The sequence below is a fragment of the Portunus trituberculatus genome, unplaced genomic scaffold (assembly GCF_017591435.1).
Source record: "Portunus trituberculatus isolate SZX2019 unplaced genomic scaffold, ASM1759143v1 PGA_scaffold_502__1_contigs__length_96078, whole genome shotgun sequence".
NCBI classification, from domain to species: domain Eukaryota; kingdom Metazoa; phylum Arthropoda; class Malacostraca; order Decapoda; family Portunidae; genus Portunus; species Portunus trituberculatus.
The window spans coordinates 19,117-45,000 of record NW_025541670.1 but is presented as its reverse complement, the minus strand read 5'-3'; the positions used below and the strand labels follow the sequence as shown (position 1 = coordinate 45,000).

The 25,884-nt window shown below is 40.7% G+C and overlaps 1 protein-coding gene across 1 annotated transcript; it reads left to right on the top strand.

Annotated features, from left to right (window-relative positions):
* The first annotated feature begins 6,841 nt into the window (after positions 1–6,841).
* LOC123500868 lies at positions 6,842–8,881 on the top strand. The gene is made up of 3 exons (XM_045249454.1): positions 6,842–7,318; positions 7,351–7,487; positions 8,091–8,881. The coding sequence occupies exons 1-3, from the start codon at positions 7,254–7,256 to the stop codon at positions 8,879–8,881; spliced, it is 993 nt and encodes a 330-aa protein (XP_045105389.1). The 5' UTR covers positions 6,842–7,253.
* The last annotated feature ends 17,003 nt before the right edge of the window (positions 8,882–25,884 follow it).

Sequence of the window (25,884 nt, the reverse complement as noted above, 5' to 3'; positions counted from 1 at the left end):
AGAGGGAATGTCTCAGAAGGGCCAGCTGTTAAGGAAGCCAATGGACTAAATTTGGGTCAGTGGGAAAGAGGGAGAGAAAGTGTCGAGATGGAATAGAATGAGGAAGGATATATGAATTTCTTTGTGATAATTCAGAGTATGTTTATTGATAATTTGTTTAAAAGTGGCACTTGTTACAATTAACTGTGTGTGTGTGTGTGTGTGTGTGTTCACTGTTTGATCTGCTGCAGTCTCTGATGAGACAGCCAGACGTTACCCTACGGAACGAGCTCAGAGCTCATTGTTTCCGATCTTCGGATAGGCCTGAGACCAGGCACACACCACACACCGGGACAACAAGGTCACAACTCCTCGATTTACATCCCGTACCTACTCACTGCTAGGTGAACAGGGGCTACACGTGAAAGGAGACACACCCAAATATCTCCACCCGGCCGGGGAATCGAACCCCGGTCATCTGGCTTGTGAAGCCTGCGCTCTAACCACTGAGCGCATGCGCGTCCGTGTGTGTGTGTGTGTGTGTGTGTGTGTGTGTGTGTGTGTGTCACAGAAAATTGACATATAAAGTATCTGTTTGTGTAGTATTGTGATAATGGAGCTTCATGATTATGAGCATTTACCAGTATATTTACATTCCGACAAAGGCAAACAACAATATTTCCACAAGTAATTGGACAAAATTGTCACGCACTCCTGTTGCAGTCACCGAGTAATGAAAAATTATAATTATGAGGAGTAGGTTGATGATAATAACAAGTGCTTTTGCTAGTACTATTACTCATTACTACTACCACTACACCTCCTACTACTTATGATAAAGATGATAATGTTGATGATGATAATAATAATAATAACAATAATAATAATAATAATAATAATAATAATAATAATAATAATAATAATAATAATAATAACGTGACTAAATAAATCATTGCAAAACCAGTGTGACTTCATTATAGACTGACTTGCACCACAAAGAAGCTTTTTTCGTCCTGATTATTTTTATTTGTAAGTTTCCTGTTTACATAACTACCAGATCATTATTAGTTTCGCACGACTTTTTCCGTCAGAGGCTGCGATTTATGAACCAATCTGGTCTACGAATCGATGCGAAAAGAACGATAACGGCGTGATGATTTAATTACCTAGTTATCAAACAAGGAAGTCAAGTATTCTCCCCATGCTGAGATTGATTGCATGGAAAAGAAAAACATGTACGAATTCAGAATACTCTTGGTAGTTGAGGTTACTTGTCTAGAAGATAACTGACAATGTTCTCCTACTTCCGAGTGAGTCTCTAAAGCTGAAACTCTTTTCTCAAACCTTTGCTCACAACTCCACCTTGGACGATTCTGAACTTGTCACTCCCTCTCCTCCTCCCTCTGACTATTTCATGTCTACAATCAAAATTCTTTGTAATGATGTTTTCCATGCCCTTGCTGGCCTAAACCCTCGGAAGGCTTATGGACCTGATGGGGTCCCTCCTATTGTTCTCAAAAACTGTGCTTCTGTAACTGCACCTTGCCTGACCAAACTCTTCCAACTTTGTCTATCGACTTCTACCTTTCCTTCGTGCTGGAAGTTCGCCTACATTCAGCCTGTTCCTAAAAAGGGTGACCGTTCTAACCCCTCAAACTACCGTCCTATAGCTTTAATATCTTGCTTGTCTAAAGTTTTTGAATCTATCCTGAATAGGAAGATTCTCAAACATCTGTCACTTCACAATCTTCTGTCTGATCGCCAGTATGGCTTCCGTCAAGGTCGCTCTACTGGTGATCTTCTGGCTTTCCTTACTGAGTCTTGGTCATCCTCTTTTAGAGATTTCGGTGAAACTTTTGCTGTTGCGTTAGACATATCAAAAGCTTTTGATAGAGTCTGGCATAAAGCTTTGATTTCAAAACTGCCCTCTTACGGCTTCTATTCTTCTCTCTGCAACTTTATCTCAAGTTTCCTTTCCGACCGCTCTATTGCTGCTGTGGTAGACGGCTACTGTTCTTCTCCTAAACCTATTAATAGTGGTGTTCCTCAGCGTTCTGTCCTGTCATCCACTCTCTTTCTATTATTCATTAATGTCCTTCTTAACCAAACTTCTTGCCCTATCCACGCTGATGATACCACGTTACATCTTTCCACGTTCTTTGAGAGACGTCCAACCCTTCAGGAAATTAACAGATCACGCGGGGACGCCACGGAACGCCTTGTCTTCCGATCTTTCTAAAATTTCCGATTGGGGCAGAGAAAATCTAGTAGTTTTCAATGCCTCAAAAACTCAATTCCTCCATCTATCAACTCGACACAACCTTCCAGACAACTATCCCCTCTTCTTCAATGACACTCAACTGTCTTCCTCTTCCACAATGAATATCCTAGGTCTGTCCTTTGCTCATAAACTTAACTGGAAACTTCACATCTCATCTCTTGCTAAAACAGCTTCTATGAAGTTAGGTGTTCTGAGGCGTCTCCGCCAGTTTTTCTCGCCCCTCCAACTGCTTACTCTGTATAAGGGCCTTATCCGTCCCTGTATGGAGTACTCTTCGCATGTTTGGGGGGGTTCCAGTCACACAGCTTTGCTTGATAGGGTGGAATCGAAAGCTCTTCGTCTCATCAACTCCCCTCCTCTGATTAACTGTCTTCATTCTCTTTCTCACCGCCGAAATGTTGCATCCCTTTCTATATTTTATCGCTATTTTCATGGTAACTGTTCTACTGATCTTGCTAACTGCATGCCTCCCATCCTCCTGCGGCCATGCTGCACAAGGCTTTCTTCTTCCTCTCATCCCTATTCTGTCCAACTCTCTAATGCAAGAGTTAACAAATACGCTCAATCATTCATCCCTTTCACTGGTAAACTCTGGAACTCCCTCCCTGCATCTATATTTCCAAATTCCTACAACTTTTCTTTTAAGAGGGAGGTATCGAGGCATTTCCTCCCCTACTTTGGGTGACGGTTTTGGTACTTTTTCTACTCTTTGGAGAGCCAGCGCTCAAGTGGGCTTTTTTCTAACTTTCTTTTTTTTTTTGCCCCTTTGGCTGGCCCTCTTCCCTACGTAAAAAAAAAAAAAAAACGCCTAAGCCCCTCTAGCCTAGCTCGCCAGGTCACAGGGGCACGCAAGCCCCCCCACCACGACAAGGCGGTTCCCATCTGGGGGGGAGTAAAAGACGAAACCGGGAATGTAAAAATAATCTGTTAAAGCTAGGACTATGGCAGACAGCTCCGCAGTAAAGACGGAGGCTACCGAAGGAAGGCTGCCAGCCCGATAAAAAGAGGGGAAAACCATCAGTAAAAACGGGGATGTCATCAGTATGGATAAAAAAAGTGTTCTAAAAACCGTGTGTGGGTCAGAGCTGGCAGAAAATCCTTGCCATCCATGGCAGGAGGGCATATTGAAACAACCGGAAGCTGCCAAGAACCAACTCGTGGGAGCCGTAAAGAGTAGACAGGAGTGGGGTCGATAGACAAATCCAACATTTTTGCCACACGAAGGCCAAGGGGTTTAGGTAGACTCGGTCGAGTGACATATGCCTGCGAACGCGAGTCCCGCAACATTGACAGACAAGGGACAGAGTCGGGAAGACGGTGAGTGCGAAACCAAAACCGGAGCATCGAAGACTGGCGCCAGAGCTCGAGCGGCCAGAAACCAGCATCCACTAGAAGGCTAGGTATTGGAGATGTCCGAAATGCACCCGTAGCCAACCGGACCCCAGCATGATGCACGGGGTCAAGCGTGCGAAGTCGTGCATCCGTTGTGGATGAGTAGATCTCGGAGCCGTATTCCAGCTTCGGAAGTATGAGTGTACGGTGAAGCAGCAGCAACGTGTCCCTTATAACTTAAAACTCGAAGAAGGGATAGTGCCGTCCTACAGGGACGCTTTAAGAGAACGAAAATGAGGAACCCAAGTAAGACGGTTGTCAAACAATAGGCCAAGATATCGAGTGGTCTCCACACATGAGATGCGTCTATTGGCTAAATATAAATCGGGATCTGGATGAACGCCACGAATACGACAAAAATGCATAGACACGGTCTTTGAGGTGGAGAAACGAAAACGATTTATGTTGACTCAACTGGATATTCAATTGATTGCCAGTTGAAGCTTTCGCTCAATCAGTGACGTCAACGATATAGGACGACAGTTCGTAGCCTGAAGATTATCTTTCCCAGGCTTCGGAAATGGGAGAACCACTGCCACAGCCAAAGAAGTTGGAAAGTCACCGGTATGCCAAATCATAATATAAAGATTTAATAAAAAAATAAAAGCACTGTCAGACGTGTGGCGTGCCATACATCTTGAGAGGTGAGTGCAAGGCGTGATAAGAAAATGATGGATTAACATTTACCATCACAAGGGAGTCGTATGCAGTAGAAATACGTCCCTCAAAAGAACTACCAGAACAGGAGACTGCTGCGGGAGGCTCTTGTAGAGAGGAATCCTCCTTCCCACTCAGACCTGAAGATGACATCTAGCGGGCCAGGTCAGCCACCTCACGAGAACCTGACAGTTTTTTGTGTTTCACCAAATATATAAAGTTACACAAAAAATAGCGCCCTGGGCAAGGGCCTACTGGGACTACAATGGGAAGGAGCGCTGGCTGCCGTGGAAGGGGTACCTCGTCCCCATGCGGACCAGTCGTTTTAAAAAAAAGGCCCCACATGATACGAATGTTTGTCCACGATAGAGCTGAGACCCCCCTCCCAAAGCATCCCAGCCTGGACACCCAACCATCAAGCACAGGATGGCCCCTATTGGGCGATTTCTTCAGCGGGTGGTTCTGCTGGTCCACTGGCAGCCTACGTAGGAACCATTTAGTCAGGTCCCTCACTGGCGACCTTACTAGCATGGGTAGCCCTGTCCCCCTCAAAAGGGTAGAGCAGGGGCCGAAGCCCCCCTAGCTTAGCTCGTCAGGTCACAGGGGCACGCAAGCCCCCTCCCACCACGACAAGGCGGTTCCCATCATTGGGGGAGAGAGAGAGAGAGAGAGAGAGAGAGAGAGAGAGAGAGAGAGAGAGAGAGAGAGAGAGAGAGAGAGAGAGAGACAAAGAGAGAGAGAGAGAGAGAGAGAGAGAGAGAGAGAGAGAGAGAGAGAGAGAGAGAGAGAGAGAGAGAGAGAGAGAGAGAGAGAGAGAGAGAGAGAGAGAGAGAGAGAGAGAGAGAGAGAGAGAGAGAGAGAGAGAGAGAGAGAGAGAGAGAGAGAGAGAGAGAGAGAGAGAGAGAGAGAGAGAGAGAGAGAGAGAGAGAGAGAGAGAGAGAGAGAGAGAGAGAGAGAGAGAGAGAGAGAGAGAGAGAGAGAGAGAGAGAGAGAGAGAGACAGACAGAGAGAGAGAGAGAGAGAGAGAGAGAGAGAGAGAGAGAGAGAGAGAGAGAGAGAGAGAGAGAGAGAGAGAGAGAGAGAGAGAGAGAGAGAGAGAGCACAGCATCTAAAAACTTAGTATTCTGCCGAGAAAAGGCCTGGTCCTGGCACACGTGTAGGTGTCCAGATCTACCTGTGGAATAAAGTAAAGTTGTAAAATGTTAGAACTTGCCTCTCACATCACTTTTCTTTACTTCAAGAGAGAGAGGTAAAACGGTAGAGAAACAAGCTGCATTGGCAAGAAGAAAATCAATGATATTACATATGAAGAGAGAGAAAGAGCTAGCAATTGTCCTGACAGATTATTGCGTTCAACTTAGTAGAAGGGGAAGAACAAAGGCTTCCAAATGATGATGAAAGTGTAGGGAAGCAGTCACCTTCAACAATACATTGTCACAAAATTAATCAAAAGCACAGATAATTACATTTCAACATAGTACTGATGCGCTGTCTTACAACACTGTTACATTGCATGACCTAAAGGGGCCTCCCTCTTGTAATAAGGATAATGAATTGAGGATGGATGGATGGATTTTTAGCTTTCTGGCGCCGCAACATCGAAAGGACATTTGGCGCCTCAAAATAGTTTAAAAAGACAAAATAGTTAAAAAAAAGACTAACTAAAAACAGTTAAAAGCAATACAATAGGTAAAACAAAAAACAAAAAATAAATAAATACAAAAAAATTCAATTTTGGGAGAAGGCCAAGGCACTCTGGTCTAAGGACCTTTAACATATAATAGACACCGCTATCACTACCGCGACAGCGGTAGAGGTAGCGGTGTCTTAAATCAGTCAAACTGGGGCATTCTACTAGTATGGGCCGCACCGTGAGCGGCACCAGGCAGTCATCACAGTAAGGTTGAGTCCTGGTCAAAAGGTATTTATTTGTAAGGTACGTGTGACCTATACGCAGTCGCGCCAATAAAGTCTGTGCTCGGCGATCCCGGATATGGGTGTATGTCCACTGACTGCAGGGTTAGTGATTTTTTTTACTTTTTATTTAAAAATAAAAAAAAAAAATCATTGATTTTTTTTATTTATTTGATTTATTTGATTTTTTATTTTATATATATATATATATATATATATATATATATATATATATATATATATATATATATATATATATATATATATATATATATATATATATATATATATATATATATATATATATATCCTACTGAGTGATTTGAAAATCTCCATAGGTTACTTTAAGTTTGAGTTTAGGGCGTGTAAGTGTGAGCACAGTCAAGGATCCTGATACATACGTGTTCAATACTTGTTTGTAGTTGGTACAGGACCAGGTTTAGGACAGACAGAGTTGCCTGAAGTTATTTTCATGACAGCATTTTATATTATTACCACACAGAAGAATATCTACTTTTATTCTGTTACTGTTTGGTTGCTAACCTTGGTTATTATTATGATACATTGAATCCCAAGTTAGTAAAGACTTAAGGAGGCTGATTTTACCTAGTAAAAACATATGGCAAGTTGGCAACATTAGAGCAAGAGAACTCACTAAGCTCAGTACAGTACATGTATTTTCCACCAGTTGGTCAGTCACAGTCAGTGCCTCTGCAGGTTGCTTTTCTGAGATTACCAGCTCAGTGGCATCTACAGTATATGCTTGTTCAAGTCCTGTTGCTTTCCTTGCTTTACCAGAGACATACAAAGTGAGATTCAAAAGGTTAATGTTGTCACCTGCAAAAGGTGTTTCCTGCAGCTCAGCTGGCAGATCAATGCTTACAGATCTCACTTTTTTAAATTCCCTCGGTGTTGGAAGAAAGGCAACAGGACTTTAGCAAGTACAATAAGTTTATCAAGAGTTCAAAACTTTAAATGGTGATTACATTTTCAGGATAACTACATACCATAACAATTTAAGACATCCAAAATGAGAAAAGCAGGTAGACAGAAAGACAGTATTTGGGCAGAATTTGAGGAAGTTGCAACTCACTCGCAAAACAAGGGAATTCGTGCGAAGTGTAAAGGCAAAACAAGGGAATTCGTGCGAAGTGTAAAGTTTGTGGTAAAGAACTTCAGGGCTTGGTTCAACGACTTCGTGATCATAAGAAGAAGTGTAAAGAGCCACAACGAGATTCAGATCTTGAAGCAGAAACAATAGAAGGTAATTATGAATCTTTTATCTTATATTATTTATATATGAATGGGAGGGTAGGAAATAGTGAGTTTGCAGGTGTGGTGGGAAAGTGGGGGGGAAAGAGGGAGTAAATGAGAATGGTGAGCACCTGGTAGACATCTGTGCTAAAAGGAGGTTGTTCCTTGCGAACACCTTCTTTCAGCACAAGATGATCCACCAGTACATGTGGAGAAGGGGGGAAGATGGGGGAGAAAAGAGGAGCTTGATTGATTACATAGCTGAAGACGAAAGACTAAGAAAAGATGTCCTGGATGCAAAAGTGATGAGAGGAGCGTTAGAAGGGTCAGACCACTATGCTGTTGTGGTTAAGATTATACTGAGAGATAAATGGGAGTTTTGTAGGAGGGTTATTTTACCATCTTTGGAGCACATCATTTAACTTACGGAATACTTTTAGTAAAAAAAAAAAAAAAAAAAAAAAAAAATCTAAAAAATAAATGTTTTTTTTTCTTTTAATAAAAAATATCACCAACCTTGGTTTACAGTATTTTATCATAATAATTGCATTGTATTTTACATGTACTCAATTATACAGTACAATGAATTATTATATGGTGCTCTTCTTTGCAGACCCACAACCAGTTACACAAACATCAGCCACACCATCTCTGTTAGAAGTGTCAGCCACAGGTGTTGAAAAACACATTGCACCTACTCGTACTTCCTTCCCTTTCAAGCGTAGCAATTCAGACAGCTTGGGAAAAGATACGGATAGGCCTACCTCATCTAATACACATAAATTAAAGAAGGCTGTTTCAACTTCAAGTCACAACACAAGTATTTTGAACTATGGAGTGAAGACCACTAAAGAAGATAAGGAAAAAATAGATGAAAAAGTAGCTTCTATGGTGTATGCAACAAATTCTCCTTTTAAGATTGTTGAGCATGCATCCTTTAGAGATATGGTGAATGTAATGAGGCCAGGATACAAACTGCCTAGTAGAAGAGAAATAGGTGGTTCACTGTTAGACGAGGTATATGATAAAGAGTGTGAAAAAAGTGTAGTAGATTTAGAAGGTAAAACTGTCTGCATGAGTCTTGATGGGTGGACAAATGTTTCCAATGAACCTGTAATATGTGCCTCTGTTACTGTTCACACATCAGAAAACACAAGCTCAGTCTATCTTGTGGACACAATTGACACATCCGGTCACCCACACACATCAGATTACCTTAAAGGGATTGCTACAAGATCAATAGAAACAGCTGAACACAAATATAAATGCAAAGTAGGCAGTTTTGTCACTGATAATGCTGCTAATGTTGCAAAAATGAGATCTGAGTTACTTAAAGATGATGAGTATAACTTAATAAGTTATGGTTGTTCAGCACACATACTGAATTTGCTAGCAAAAATTTAAAATTGGTAACATTAAAGAACATATTGTGAAGATTGTTAAATACTTTCGGAACAACCACACAGCCTCAGCAGCATACAAAGCCGCAGGAGGTTCAACCCTCATCGTGCCTCAAGACGTACGGTGGAATACACTGTCTGATTGCTTAGAAGGTTACCTAAACAACTGGCCAATATTAGTATCTGTGTGTGATGGTGAAAAAAGAAACCAACTGGATCCAGTTATTATAAGGAAGGTGATGGACACATACATAAAAGATCTGCAGAAGATATGCTGAAAATTCTGAAGCTCATTGCCATAGCACTTGATAAAGTTCAGAGGGACAGATGTGACATAGGAGAAGCTACTGAGGTGTGGAAAGATTTACAGAATAAGCTTGCAGAGGAATCAGTTCGGTCAGGTGATAGTGCTGTCATTGAAGATCATTTCATGAAACGAATGAAACTAGCCCTCACCCCTGTTCACTATTTAGCAAATATACTACATCCAGCTTACAAGGAAAAAACTAACTATGGAGGAGGAAAACATGGGAATGAATTGGATCAATGAAAATTGCCCTTCAGCACTCTCTCTTATAATGATATATAAGGCAGAACTTCCTCCATTTCAGCCATACATGTTTTCTGCTCATTCACTTAATGCTGGACCACTTGCATGGTGGCTTTCTTTGGGCAAGATTGTTGAAGACAAAAATTATTTTTCTGATTTGGTTAGGAAATTATTTACAACAACAGCCTCAAGTTCTGGGGTGGAGAGGATTTTTTCTTCATTTGGTCTTGTTCATTCTAAGCTTAGAAATAGGTTAGGGATAGAGAAAGCTGCAAAACTCGTTTTCATTTACAAAAACCATAACTAGGGTCATCACAGAAAGCCTCTGAGTGAATAAACTTAATGTAGGATTACTTTAATTTTTTTTCGTTATTTTATTTTATTTTATTTATTTTTTATTTAATTTATTTACTGGTATATACCATGAAGGGAATAAATGAATAATTGCACATGAATAGGTTGTTTTACTTTACCATCCTTGGAGCACATCATTTAACTTATGGAATACTTTTTAGTAAAAAATCAAAAAAATAAAAAAAATAAAAAAAATCATGATTTTTTTAGTAAAAAAATCAATGATTTAATCATTTGATTAAATCAATTTGATTTAATCATTGCCAACCCTGCCACTGAGGGATAAAGGAAGTAGTGAGCTCTCCCATTAGCCATCTCCTTAGCCAAATTGCTGCAACTGCCTCACGAATTACAGGAAATACATCTCGGAACGGAATAGGGGCAGGGGATGGAGCGCAACTTGCTGCCGCTTTAGCGAAGCGGTCTGCGTGTTCATTCCCTGGAACACCAACGTGACCAGGGACCCAACAGAACTCAACTCGATATTTTCTTCTGGTAAGTAGGTATAGCCACTCTAGGGCTGATAAAACCAATGGGAGATAGTGGAAGAGAGAGCAGTGAGAACACTGCGAGTCACTAAAAATTGTAAAAGACGAAAACGGGAGAGTAAAAATTATGTAAAGCTAAGACTATGGCAGACAGCTCCGCAGTGAAGACGGATGCCACTGAAGGAAGGCTACCACACCGATAATAAAGAGGGGAAAACAACACTAAATCCAACGCCTGCGTCGGATTTGGAACCATCAGTAAAAACGGGATGGATGGATGGATTTTAGATAAGGCGCCGCAACGGCTAAGGTCATTTGGCGCCGCTTGAATAATAAAAAAAAAACTATATAAAATATAAACAGTTAAAAACAATATATTATCTAAAAACTAAAAAAAAAGAAAAAAAATATTAAAATGCATATATTAAGAATAAAATTCAAATGGGAATATCATCAGAATTAGTAAAAAAGTGTTCTAAAAACCGTGAGTGGGACAGAGCTGGTGGAAAAGCATTTTTGCCATCACTGGTAGGAGGGCATAATGATAACCGGAAGCTGTCAATAACCAACTCGTGGGAGCCAGAAAGAGAGGACAAGAGTGGGGTCGATAGATAATAAGTCCGCCATAAGAGTTGCCACTCGAACGCCAAAAGGTTTAGGTAGACTCGGTCGAGTGACATACGCCTGCGAACGCGAGCCCCGCAACATTGACAGACAAGGGACAGAATCGGGAAGACGTTGGGTGCGAAACCAACACCGGAGCACCGAAGACTGGCGCCGGAGGTCGATCGGCCAGAAACCAACATCCACTAGAAGACTAGGTATTGGAGATGTCCGAAATGCACCCGTAGCCAAGCGGACCCCAGCATGATGCACGGGGTGAAGCGTGCGTAGTCATGCATCCGTTGCGGATGAATAGATCTCACAGCCATTTTCTAACACTTTACAAATACAAGATGTCAAAGATATAGGACGCTAATTCGTAGTTTGGAGATGATCTTTCCCAGGCTTCGGAAATAGGAGAACCACTGCCACAGCCCAAGAAGTTGGAAAGTCACCGGTATGCCAAATCATATTATAAAGATTTAATAAAAAGGCAAAAGCATTGTCAGACATGTGGGGCAAGAAGGCATAAGGAATATCATCTGGGCCAGGAGAAGATTCATGACACTGGGACAAAGCAGTCCGCTACTCGTAGGCAGATAAGGCGACATTATTTCCTGTGGAAAAAAAAATTATGCCGAGAGATTCCATTCTCTGTAGGTAACGTCCGCCCTGGGCTGCATGATACCTCCGGGAAACACTAGCAAAGTGCTCCGCGAAGAGGTCGGCGACAGTCCTAGGATCTTCCACCATTCGCCCAGCAGACAAAAAAACTGGTGGCGGAGGAGCAGAATACTTCCCAGCAATTCGGCGGACTTTGTTAAAGACATCTGTAAGAGGGGTGTGGGCATTAATGGAAGACACATAAGCTTTCCAAGAGGCTCTTTGTGCCTCTTTCAAAACGCGGCGGGCCCGAGCTCGGCAGCGCCGAAAAGCTTCCAGGCACTGCGGGTCCCCACGATGTCGCCGGAGACTTTTAGAAAGAGCCGCCCGTTTCTCTTGCACAGCTTTAGTGCATGCTGCGTTCCACCAAGGAACAGGACGCTTAGTAAAGCGACCTGACGTCCTACGGATTGTCTGAAGCGCTACTGAAATAAAAAAAATCGGTAAGATAATCAACAGCCTCCGCACAAGTAGAAAAGTCAGCTTACAGACGGATAAAAGAGCTAAGGTCTGTGAATCGAGGCCAATCTGCCTTGTCTAAAACCCAGCGTTGGGGCCGGGACTGTGGCTCAGTGTTCACAGATTGCAATAAAATCGGAAAGTGGTCATTACCGTGTAAATCCGGTAGGACCCGCCAATTAAAATCAAGGAAAGAATTAGATGTACACAGAGAAAGATCGATAACTGTAAAAGTCTCAGTAGGACTGTGGAAATGTGTGACATCTCCAGAATTTAAAATCTCCAATCCCTCATCCTCAATAAAAGAACCGATTAAAATCCCACGAGGATTACTAGCACCTCCATCTCACAATGGGTGACGGCCGTTAATATCTCCCAACAACAGAAAAGGCGGAGTCAGCTGATGCACCAGGCCGTCAAGCTCATCCCTTGAGACAGGAAGCCGAGAAGGAAGATATAGACTGCAAATAGTGTAGGATCGTCCCCCAAAAAACTTTAACAGCAACCACCTGAAGGGAAGAGTTGAGTTGCAAGGGGACAACAGGTATGTCTTGTCGGACAAGGATAGCTGTGCCACCGTGGTGGTCCTGGTCAGGGAAAGGAGCGTTGAAGAAGGCACGATAGCCAGGAGGACTAGAATAAGTACCATCACCTAGCATAGTCTTTTGTAGAGCTACACAGGCTGGAGAGAACTTTGACAGCAAAGCTCGGAGTTCCCCCCACGAGGCGCGAAGGCCTCTACAGTTCCTCTGTAGAAGCTTGAAGATGACTATTTAGGTGCAGTGGACGGGCGAGCCTTTTGAAGTGGCTGCCCGTGACTCGCCTGACTAGAAATAATCAACCGTTGAGTAGACACCGAGAGTTGAGATGTGCCGGGTCGTTGGACCGCAGCCTTTCTGCCTACCGGTGAGTGATGCGAACCATCATCACTCCTACCGGTCATCGGAGGACGAGGGTCAGGCTGGACTGCACTTTTTGACACAGCGGGTCCACGAGGGACGGCTGTGACACTATTATCGGACGTCTCCATGCAAAGACCGTCCTCATCACAAGAAGCCCAATCTGAGACAGAGTGTGTCACAGGAGGATGAACAGAAACTACTGGAGCTACCCTAGTAAAGCGGTCCCTGGAAAATTCACGATTATGTGCACCGGGAGAAACCTTAGACTGCATAGGCTGAGCTAAATCTAACGACTCCGCAGAGCCGCGTTGCTGTTTGGTCAAGCTCTTCAAAAGCTTAGGCGATGCTGGAGGCAAATGGGCATCCACTACATGGGTTAGTTGACTGGTCAAGTCCGTGTTATTCTCGTCGCTTCTTGCAGGTGACTCAACTGAGTCATCAGACAAAAGAGCAAACCTATTAGCCAGATGAACAGGACCACCTGCCCCAACAGAGCGAGAGGTAGCAGGAGGAGTTGTCTTCAGACCGGCAGACTCAGCTGAAGAGCGAGCGGCCAATGAAGCATAGGATGTCGCACCAGTACCATCCTTCTGGTGGTACAGGAGTTCGCGGCAAGCACTACCAAGGCTAATGAATTGGCTGTTAGCAAGCTGTAAAATGTCCTGCTCCAGGCGATACCTGGGGCATTGCCTGGAACGTACCTGGTGAGCATCACAGCAATGGAAACAGTACGCAGCAGCATTGCAATGATCCCCAGAGTGTGAATCTAGAGCAGAGCAATTACCACATCGAGCAGCTTCTTTACAGGAACTTTTGCCGTGACCGTAGCCGTAGCACGAGAAGCATTGAAGAGGACAGGAAACAAAACGTCTCACCCGAAGATATATAGGACCGATTTGAACACTGTCAGTAAGGGTGGAACCAAAAAAGGTGAGAAGGACCATGTTGGAGGAGTTCCTCATCTTTGTCACTTTTTGGACTGAGGTAGGACACATTGCTAGTAATTCCTCCTCTAAAACTCAAAGATCTTGACTATAAACACAACCTTAGCTATAATTAAAGGTGGGATGAGCCTTCACGGTCTCAAACATGCTATCATTAGGGCAGGGAAGATGTTGCAACATCCTTGCCTGCGTGATATCTTTAGCTCTCACTAGCACCCCCTTACCGTATTTCTTGAGGTTGCCCACAGGAATCGTGCCGATCTCTTTGGACAGATAACGGGAGGAATGGATGAAATTCCAACACCCATTTCTATAGTACGCCGCAAACCAACGTGGAGGCGAGATGTGGCGAACTTCAGGAAATGAACTCTCTGAATGAAGATCAAAAAGATTTGGGATGTAGTCCGTTTCACTGTCCGAAATATTGCGAGAGTGGAGAAGTTATGTCTTAAAGCCAGAGCCAGCAAGGGGAAGATGCTACAAATTCATAAGCCAGACGGGCTTCGTCACATGATAGAAAAGTCATATAGTAGCGGTTAGACGGAAAGTCCTTATCATAAACAAGTCGAATGCGAAGAACCGTGCCATACACCTTGAGAAGTGAGTGCAAGGCGTGATAAGAGAATGATGGGTTAACATTTACCATCACAAGGGAGTTATATGCAGCAGAAATACGTCCCTCAAAAGAATTCCCAGAACAGGAGACTGCTGCGGGAGGCTCTTGTGGAGGGGAATCCTCCTTCCCACTCAGAACATGACGTCTCGCGGACCAGGTCAACCACCTCACGAGAACCTGACAGTTTTTTTGGGTTTCACCATATATATAAAGTTACACAAAAAATGGCTCCAGGGGCAAGGGAAACCAACTACTGGGACTACAGAGGGAGGGAACGCTGGCTGCCGTGGACGGGGTACCTCGTCCCCATGCGGACCAGTCGTTTTAAAAAAAAAAGTCCCACATGATACGAAAGTTTGTCCACGACAGAGCTGAGACCCCCCTCCCAAAGCATCCAGCACAGTACGCCCCCTATTGGGCGATCCCTCCAGCGGGTGGTTCCGCTGGTCCACTGGCAGCCTACGTAGGAACCATTTAGTCTGGCCCCACACTGGCGATCGTACTCGCATGGGTAGCCCTCTCCCCCTCGAAAGGGCAGAGCAGGGGCCTAGGCCCCCTCTAGCCTAGCTCGCCAGGGGCCGTACTTATAAAACTCCACAAAGATGCCGTATTAGTTAGGAAAAGTACTTAACCTACGAGACTTAAGCGCTAAGAATCTTTCCTAGCAGGATGCTTTGTTAAGTAACCGTCTTTAGGCGCTTACATCGCTAACCGCTAACATGAGCAGACGTTATGTAATGTTTTTTGAGGAATTTCGCAAGAAACGAGTGAAAATACGTAAAAAAATATATTCTAAATAAAAAAAACATTTATCTAGTTAGTTTTCAACAATCACCTCTTCATTTTAACCTTGATAATTGAAGGTATAAATTTACCACCACTGTTGTCATCTTGTCAAAACAACAATCATTTGGCGCCAATTTCGACTGCACACCATGGCTACTCAAGAGACTCAAGACAAGAAGAGGAACAGGAAGACGAACTGGACGCCTTTATCTGGCCCACCTATACAAAATTCTCCCAAAAAATACTCCGGAGCGACTTCTCCACAGCTGGCTGCTCTAAGGAAGCCAGAAATGCTGCTTGGAGGAACAATAGTGCGGAGGTGTCTGCCGTGTCAGACATTCTCCGCACTGAGGAGTGCCAGAAACATTGGCATATTATAAAATCTGAGGCAAGACGGAACACCCGCAAGCAGAGAGAAGCCATGACTGCCACAGGTAAGAGTTATTAATTTGGGAGCTAATTTTTGTTATATTTGTGTGTGAGTTGCAGCAAGATTTTAATATTTTTGAGCTTGATAGAAATTTCAGTTTTACCCTAACAAAAGATATGATTTATCTTATTATTCATTTTAAGCACTGAATAGGTAAGGTAATTTCACTTAAAGAAAAGTATTTATATATGTTTATTTATTTTTTGCAAGGAAGCTTACTAGTAATTTGACTAAATACTAAGTTTCAGCAGGTCTACTGTTAATGTCACTTGTGATTTATATCATGGAACCTAACCACTTTAAGGAATAAATTTCAGTAAACTGTTCCTGTTTTAAGTTTGGAAGCAACAACATTGAAAGTTTTGTACTAGTGATTAATATATTTAAGTGCCAGCCATTTCCTGCATTTTGTATTTATTTTTTGTGAAGTGGATGCATTTATTGCACACATTAATTATGATGCAGTGTCTACCTCTGACAAATAATATTACTCCAACCACACATCTGAGTTACGTATGTTATGTGAAAACACTTCTTTATAAATTATTTATTTGTATTTGCAATTCATAGCATATTCCTGAACCCAAGGTGAATCCATACAAGCCCCGCCCTCCGGTCGCATGGCTCCTCCCACGATCGTATTGCCAACACCTTGACCAAAAAAAACCTATGCCAGTATGTGCTTATGCCCATTTATAATTACATCGAAGTCCCATGTGGTGGATGAAGAAGGAGAAGTAATTGTGATCAGCGAAGACCGTGTGGTGGATGATACCTACCGTGTGGATGGCTTTGAGATCCACGATTTTGTGAAACAAAAGGACTGTGTAACATTTAGGACAAATGTTGAGCCAGCAGTTGGGCCAGACAACTTTACATCGAAGTCCCATGTGGTGGATGAAGAAGGAGAAGTAATTGTGATCAGCGAAGACCGTGTGGTGGATGATACCTACCGTGTGGATGGCTTTGAGATCCACGATTTTGTGAAACAAAAGGACTGTGTAACATTTAGGACAAATGTTAAAAGTGAAGAGGACTTTGAACGCTGGAAAAATGCATTTTTCCTAAAGAATAATGTGTGCTTCAATTCATTCAAGATGTTCTCTGTAGGAAAAATGAAATTATTTCGCCAACAACTGATGTGTCACCATGGCAAAGAGACCCACGCGGGCATCAAGAAGACCTACACAGGGTAAGTTACTAATTTAATCATTAAGTCCTACGCTATGCTTTGTTATGTTTTCTAGTGTTCTAGTTAACTCCCTCGAGATTAGTAACATAAAATATATTAGGGAACAGCAAAGGGTCATCAAGGCCCAACAAGGTTGTCCTGTGTCAGTCACAGAGTGACTTCGTCATTACACTAATGTAATACATGCATTAACACTACAAAAATGTACAGTACAGCTCGCTAATGCAATATGAAAAGCCCGTGAACAGGGCTCAGTCCTTCACATAACTTATCTATCCATTTAGACATTTCACATTTAATACTACTCCCTGGTTCCTATCGCTCATCCTCTCACATATCCACTTAACTAATCCACCTCCTATCCCATGTAATCTCAGTTTGTGCACTAATCTCTTATGTGGTACTTTATCAAGAGCTTTGCTAAAATCTAAATGAGTAACATCTATGCTATTACCCTCTAACTGTTTGGTAATATACTCTATGAACAGAAGTAAATTAGTAAGATAAGATCTACCTTATCTAAATCCATGCTAAATGACTCAAATCAATATATACTTATTCAAATTATATCAAATGCTATTCTTAATAATAATCTTCTCTAATATATACCTTACATAGGTACTACACAGGTCAAACAGACAGACCTATTATTACTAGCATGGTCCTTCCTACCTTTTTTTTTTTAATTGGTGTAACATTAGCTAACTTCCAGTCCTAAGGTAGTCTATCTCTGCAAATCTCAGTGATCTATAAAAAATTAACCTAAGTGCCTCAGAAATAATATCTTCACCCTCCTTAAGTACTCTGGCATGTATCTCATATTATTGTGTTCTTCTTGCAAATTACTACTAATGCTTGTTGTCTTTTTTCACTTCACAGTTGCAAGGTGTTCATGGATGCTACCATCCGGTTGGTTCATGCAAGATCTCCTGAAAATATAAGAAGTTTTCCATGCTTCATGAAGATTACTGGACAGCATAACCACCCCTTAGATACAGCTGATGTATTAAATCAGCTGAGAGTTTCTCCATGCACCAGAGAGATGTTTGAAAACTATTTCAGACAAGGTAAATGATAAAATGCATATTGATTTTTTTATGCATAAGCAATGGAATTTGAAATTATTTGTTGTTCCTGATGCATGTTAATGTTGCTGTAATGAGGTGAACATATATCAACTGTTTTAATTTTACAAATAAGAAGAAATTGCATGAAGAAATTTTACATGCTGTGAAAGTATGCAATTGATTTTGTTATAATTTACATAAGTAAGTGTCAGGTACAATATACACATAATTTTAATGAAGTCTATCTTTTCAGGAATCTTTTACAGAATGGTGCAGTTATTGCATCTTCTCCCCTCTACCCAAGCAAAAAGTATAATTATATGGGTAATATGAGCTATAATCTTAAGCCATATAATATAAGCTCTAGGCATAAGTTTTATGCTATAAGCTTGAATCTTAAGAAGCTCTGATTTTAAGAAATATTAAGTGACCAGTACAGTACTGTTAGGTGACCAGTACCTCCCATGATTATAATATATGTAAGAAATATGGCGTCCAACACTACCAGTTGTTAGTATATTCAAGGCTAAACACAGTCCACTGAATACTGAATATTATTTTATATTACTATTTAAGGTCACATATACTGCTCTAAGCAAAAAGTATAATTATATGGGTAATATGAGCTATAATCTTAAGCCATATAAAATAAGCTCCAGGCATAAGTTTAATGCTATAAACTTGAATCTTAAGAAGCTCTGATTTTGAGATATATTAAGTGACCAGTACAGTACTACTGTTAAGTGACCAGTACCTCCCATGATTATAATATATGTAAGAAATATGGCGTCCAACACTACCATTGTTAGTATATTCAAGACTGAACACAGTCCACTGAATACTGAATATTATTTTATATTACCATTTAAGGTCACATATACTGCTCTTTTCAGAATTATTGTTAGACTGTCCATGCATCAGTATGTTGCCATTTCATTATAATATACATATGCAGTATATTACCTACCCTTGCAACGTCTTTGTTGGCTGTTAACGTAAATTTTAAGAGGATATATTGAAGATGTATTGTTTTATGTAATGCAGTGTGTCCCTTTGCTATGAACTGTGTATGTTGAGTTGAACATAACAATAGTATTATGCATACAGGTATGGCACCTGGACAAGCCTACAGGCACCATTTGCTGAAGATGGAACTCGACGAAGACTTGTACAATCAAGCCAAGAAATCAATAAATCCTTCTCCGAAGTCCGTCGAGTATATGTGGAGTACATGGAAGAAAAAGGAACATGGAGGACTGAATACGCCGTCAATGTTTGATGCCATCAAGACATACGCTGAAAAAAATCCGGACCTCATTATAAAGATACACAATGAAGGGAATCAATTTGCAGTTGTTTTGGTCACCCCATTCATGATGAGGGCACACAAGCTGTTGCAAGAAGCTGGAGAAGTTGTATTTGTTGATGCAACAAGTTGTGTTGATCAGGTCAACACAGCAGTGATACCACTTCTCTGTTCAGGACCAGCTGGGGCTGTACCATTGGCTGTCCTGTTCACCTCATCTCAAGATGAAGCAACACTAACAAAAGGTATTTAATGTAGGCCTATACTAGCTTGTTTCTTAATTCTCAATTAAAATGTGTATAAGTGTTTAAGTATTAGAAATCTGTTTTAGGTATTCAAGTGTCAAGGAAAGCAGCTAATATAATTTTGTACTTTATCCTTTGCAGGATTTGGTATGGTAAAGGAGGCGATTGGGGAGGATGGATTTTTTGGTCAAGGAGGTCCACAAAATTTCATGACAGACAACTGCAATGCAGAAAGAAATGCATTGGCAGCCATTTGGCCTAATTCAAAACAATACCTCTGCATTTTTCATGTTCTCCAACAAGTATGGCGCTGGCTTCTTGATTCTAAACATGGAATCAATAAGAATGATAGACAAGAATTGATGAGTGCAGTTAAACTACTTCTTCATGCCGAGTCAATTGACAGATTTGAAGATCAACTGGAGAAAGTTCAGCACCATCCTCTTCTTCAGAAATATCCCAATTTCAAGAGGTAATAATAGAATATATGTTTTAAATGTAAATCCTTCCAACGACACTAATACACCTGCCCCTAAGACTTCCCTTTGATTAAGGTCAGCCACACATCCAGCCACATAGGGTGTTCTGCATTCACACCTCACTCTATAATGCATAGCCTGAATAACAAAAGAGTAATTAAAATAAGAAAAGTCTCATGACAATAGCCCTTCTACCAGTATATTTTTTTCTACCTGAAACATGGAACACATTGTTGACTTTTTTACCCTTTATCTTGTGAGGTGTCTGTAATTATTCACATAATAGTAATTTTAATTCAAAATTTCAGCTACCTAAACACCTTGGACCAAAGAAGAGAGGAGTGGCAATTGCCTACAGAGCAGGTGCATTGTCGAGGGGTCACAACACTAATAACTATTGCGAATCAACAATGTGCATCATAAAGGATAATGTCCTTAATAGGTAAGGATTAAACTAAATTGAATTTGCTATTCTGTTACTGTTCTCTGAAAAATTATTTAGTAACTCTTCAAGTAAACAGCATTACTTAACCCATCATCCTTTTACCAGGCTCTCCAATAGAATCTTAAATTTTTATCCTGCAAAATCCATGAAAAATAATGTTCAAGAGCCCCTGAAATCCATACTTCTTCTTCTATTCAGCGTTATTAGCCCGTTTTTATACGGGGCGCTGTTTTGATGAGTCCTCGACTCTCCAATGCTACTCGCCACTCCTCTGTCCTCTCCTCCATTTCTTGCTTAGTCTCACCAACCAAAACCACATCATCTGCATACATAATGTCCCATGGTACTACTCTTCTAACCCCCTCCGTCCCCTGAAATCCAAACTAATTTTTTTTTTTTCAGATGTAAGGCATATAACACTGCACAACTTGTAATGTTTATGGCTGAAATCTTCAACTCCTTTATGAAACAACGGATAGTGGATGTAGCACTCAACAGAAGGCATACGAAGAGAATGAATGTCACCAAACTGCCTTTAGAAAGTGTTGTACCCTTGGGGAGTGGGTTGTACCGAGTGGGAAGTGAAACTAATCCAGGACAAATGTATGAGGTGGATCTAAATATTGGTATTTGCACGTGCACAAAAGGAAATACTGGTGCAGTCTGCAAACACCAAGCTGTATGTGCAGACAGTGCAAATCTAACAGTTCCTCAAATGCCTATGCTGAACAGTAATACCCGTCACCAGTTGGCAGTGTTGGCTCTAGGGCAGAAGGACGCCCCCAGTGAAAATTTCTTCAAGACACTGAAAGAAATTAAAAGTGATGAAGCTAGTAAAAGCAACATTGAAGCTGCAGTGAAGTTTGGAAAGAGTGAGGAAGCCTGTGAATTAAATTTTGAGGTCAAAGGGGATGCTGAAGAAATTTCTCCTAGCTGCAGTATGGAAACAGCATCGGTGTCATCTCAAACTAGCAGTGATCATGGGGGCTCTTCATCTTTAGCTGACAACATTCATGATGAGACCAATATTGCTGTAGCAGAGCTTTTAAAAACATCCAAAAAATTTGGTAATGAGGATTCAGTCTCAGCTCTTAAAATGTTCGTCCAGAGGCTAAGATCTGTTAAAACCTCAAATCAATTTAACAGCTTTCTTCACACTGTGGGTGTGGGTGTGTGTGTGCAAAAGGGAGCTGGACGTGGGAAGATACCCGTTCAGCCTACTTCAATTACCAGGCGATCAGAGGGTATGCCAAGAGGAGCCACGCCTCTTGGTAAAGGACGTCGCCCTCTACACTGCAATATGCCCAAGGCTAAACGTCCTCGAAACCTAGCGGAAAATGTTAGGAACAATGTGGCCAATGCCAAATCACATGGTAGTGGTCACTAAGTCATCCTTCTCCTGAATCTCATGCTCTTTATATTTCTGCCAGAAATCATGCCAAACCTGATCTCTAATTAGCCAAAAACTCCTTCATCAATAGAAAATATCAAAACCTGTTACCTTCTAACTCCCCTCGTGATTTCTGGCATCTAGCCAAAAAAATCTCCAATTTCTCTTCTTCTTTCCGTCCTCTATTTCAACCCGATGGGTCCACATCAGTCACTTTCTATCTCTAAGGCTGAACTCTTTGCTCAAACCTTTGCCTAAAACTCAACTCTGGCTGATTCTGGTCTTGTTCCTCCTTCTCCACCCAACTCTGACTATTAAGATTCTTTGTAATTATGTTTTTCATACCCTCTCTGGATTTAATCTTCGGGAGACTTGCGGACCTGAAGGAGTCCTTCCTATTGTTCTCAAAAATTGTGCTTCTGAGCTCACACCCTGCCTGGTAAAACTTTTCCATTTCTGCCTACCTAAATCTACTTTTCCTTAATCCTGGAAGTTTTTACTCATACAGCTTGTTCCTAAGATGGGTGACTGCTTCACTTTGGGTGTGGCAATCTAAGTGGGCTTTTTTGTTTATCAATCAATTTCTTTTAGTTTTGCCCTTGGCCACCACACATGATGTAAAAAAAAAAAGTACGTATCATTTGGTACTGCACTACAATGTACGCTAACCCATACTCTGCATCGCTCCAAAATCCTTTTAAACACTAATTCCAGGCTCACACTGATATGCTTCCATTTTTTTGTACCATTGGTGACCAAATTGAATGGTATTACCACTGTAAATTAGGACTGTTAATTAAGTATAGCTATTCTGAAATTATGATGCTTGTTTTATTTGTTGCTTTAGAGTACATCGTCATGATCCAACCCATGTCAACATAAGTTGAAGATGTAAGCAAATTATCCTAATAAATTGTCTAATTTATACTCAAAACAGGATAACGAATATTTGCATTAGTAATGAAAGTTGAATTATTTATGCAATTTAGAACACTGCTTCATTTTACTGTTTGATATACAATGCTATTATTAAAAAACATGCTTAATGAAAAAAATAAAGTTAACAATTCAGATATGTCATGACTCACATATTCAATTATACATCAGGTATTATTTTAGAAAACTCAACAGAAGTAGTAACAAGAAAAGGAGTTCACTATTATAAGATACACCTTATTCTAAGATGTTTCTTTCTTCTATGCAGTTTCCATCTTTGATTAGTCTTAAGAAGTACTGATAATGCATAAAATTTACCCTAGAAGTAATTATCCTTAGAACAGCAAGCTAAAAACCAGGCAGAAGGGAGGGCTATGAACATCAAGCAAATTGTGGGGTAAAGGCACGTATTTTACTGATTATGCACATGTTAATTGAGCACTTGATATGTATGTATATTTTAGAAATAATGCTGAAATGCGATTCTACCCCAGATTACTGGGAGGTCGCCATTGAACGCTCCACTCTCTAGAGCAGTAATGCGTTTATATTATTTGCAATTATATTTGATTCCGTATTTGTAGTATATATTACATGCAATAGATTGATGCTCTTATATTTTAGTTCTATCATGATGCTCAGCTGTGATATTGTTTATACATGCAATTTTGTGGAGTTAGCGACTTAATGCCAGGTTGTGCGTTTTCTAAAATTATACTTACACATCACCCGAGGTGCACCATAAGGTTGAGATACGCGTAATGATACTACATGAATGTTAAGGTTAAATTTGTTGACATGAGCGAGAGAGGCAGGTGAACTATGTAGGTATTATTCTAATACTAATTGTCTATTTAGCATGGCACGAATAAAATAATAATTGACAATAGAAGGTTAAATTTGTTGACATGAGCGAGAGAGGCTGGTGAACTAAGTAGGTATTATTCGAGTTAAGCAGAGAATGCAGACTTAATTAGCACGGCACAATTAAAATAATACTTGACAACAGAAGGAGGTTGTAAATTATATTAAAGAACACAATTAATGAAATACGGGTAATGATACTACATGAATGTTAAGGCTAAATCTGTTGACATGGGCAAGAGAGGCAGGTGAACTAAGTAGATATGATTCTAATACTAATTGTCTAGGGATAAACAGAGAATGCAGACTATTTAGCACGGCACAATTAAAATAATACTTGACAATAGAAGGAGGTTGTCAATAATAGGGAGAAAAGAACACAATGAATGTTACAGTGATAAAAAAAAAGTCAAGAGAGAGGTGTGGATGGACGACAGCGAACTTTGTTTACAAAATGCCATGGCAATAAATCCAGTCACCACAATGGATTATTATACCTTAAACGTCATATCTATCCATCACTGCATCCATAAAATAATGAGTAGCAAATTTATAAACCTAAAAAATATGCGCCCATGTATTATTAATGCCTAAATAGGGTACAAAATTGCATGTATTGAATTGTATAAACACGAATATGTGAGCTGGAATTATAACCAACTGGCCATACCCCAACAGTGTTCCCACGTAAGGCATATCACATTAGCTGCATAGCAATATAGTTTTTACGTGACACTTCCCTAGGAGGAACTGCCCAATGACAGAAGGCCACCGACAATTCTAGACGATTTTTTTTTTTTTTTTTTTTTTTTTTTTTTTTTTTTTCCGTTTACATGATTTTACCGGATATGTGCATAAATCGCAAAATTAGAAAATGGAGTGATTTTCGCGCGCGTCCCCCATTATCGAGCGGGGCCCCCCCCAAATTTGATTTGGCTAATTTGCATAAAATTTCCATAAATTAGCAGAAACATTGCATACATTAGCCCCTACCGAAAAAAAAAAAAAGTTGACAATTTCACAATATAATTATTTCAAATGCAAGGGCCACCAACATATAGCATAAAAATCCTAATATATACACAGACACACTTTAGCAACTACGATCCACAAAAAAAAAAAAAAAACATTATATTTTACATACAAAGAATATGATTTCTCAAATATACCTGAATGACATCAGCAAAGCAACCATTTTAGATTCTAAGGTCAAATTAGGATGGATGGATGATGTAAAGATAGCAATCGATCATTTCATTCACCAAATACCCACTGCAACATGGCCAAGACAAATTGTTAATCAGATTATTATAGTGTGAAGATCACTTAGACGTTGCCATTTTTGGGAATTTCCCGGCCTGCGGCGTTGCTGGGCAAATTAAGGGATTAGAGCCTATGTGTCAATGAGAACCTTGCTCCCCACACACACCATGGATTAACACGGTCACTTTGACCTGTGACCTCACTCGGTCACCCAGAAGGATGTGACAACGCTCGGAGGAAACGTTGTCAAGCATTGTTGTTGCGTTTGCAAAACCAATGCAAAATTTATTTAAAAATAAACACAAATTCCTCTAACTTGCCTCTTTAGAGCATCACAATGTATATGTACTACAACACCATTCAGTTAAAAAGTATTAAGTACCTGACTTGGGGCGCGTATTGGTACACGTGTGACAGCGCCGCAGGCAGGAAAATCCCCAAAAACGCCAACGCCTAAGTGATCTTCATAAAAATGGTCAGACTATATATAGTGTGCGTATTTATTAGCGTGTCGTGTGTCACGGTTAGTCTGACGGCTTGCGTCTTTCCTCCTCCCACAGCCGCTGCAGTGACTTTCTAGGTTTTTTTTTTTTTTCTTCTTCTTCAGACTTCAATGGTTAATATCCAAGCTCGACAGAGCACAGCACACGTCCGTGCAGGTGGTCATTCTTATCCCCCCTTCCCCCCCCCCGGCACCAAGCTAGGCTAGCGGTTCGATGCAATTTCTCTATAGGAGAGAAAAAAAAAAATGTCAGTTCGAGTCCTCTCCTATTCATGTGTGTTTAGAATACACAGTTTTGTCTGGTAATCCAGGCACGAGGTAGTACAAGAATAAATGGATGAATTAACAAAGAATAAAATAAGCAGGTAAAACAATATAAGAATAGACAAATCAAACCTTCTTCTTCTTCTTCTTCTTCTTATTATTATTATTATTATTATTATTATTATTATTATTAATAATAATAATAATAATAATAATAATAATAATAAATAAATAAATAGATAAATGAAAAATAATGGAA

What these genes read in the sequence shown, in the direction of transcription:
- LOC123500868 (XM_045249454.1), top strand. Translation starts at nt 7,254, where the DNA reads ATGAGAAAAGCAGGTAGACAGAAAGACAGTATTTGGGCAGAATTTGAG. An exon ending in GAGGAAGTTGCAACTCACTC is followed by an intron (nt 7,319 to 7,350) that starts GCAAAACAAGGG and finishes CGAAGTGTAAAG; the next exon opens with GCAAAACAAGGGAATTCGTG. An exon ending in TGAAGCAGAAACAATAGAAG is followed by an intron (nt 7,488 to 8,090) that starts GTAATTATGAAT and finishes TCTTCTTTGCAG; the next exon opens with ACCCACAACCAGTTACACAA.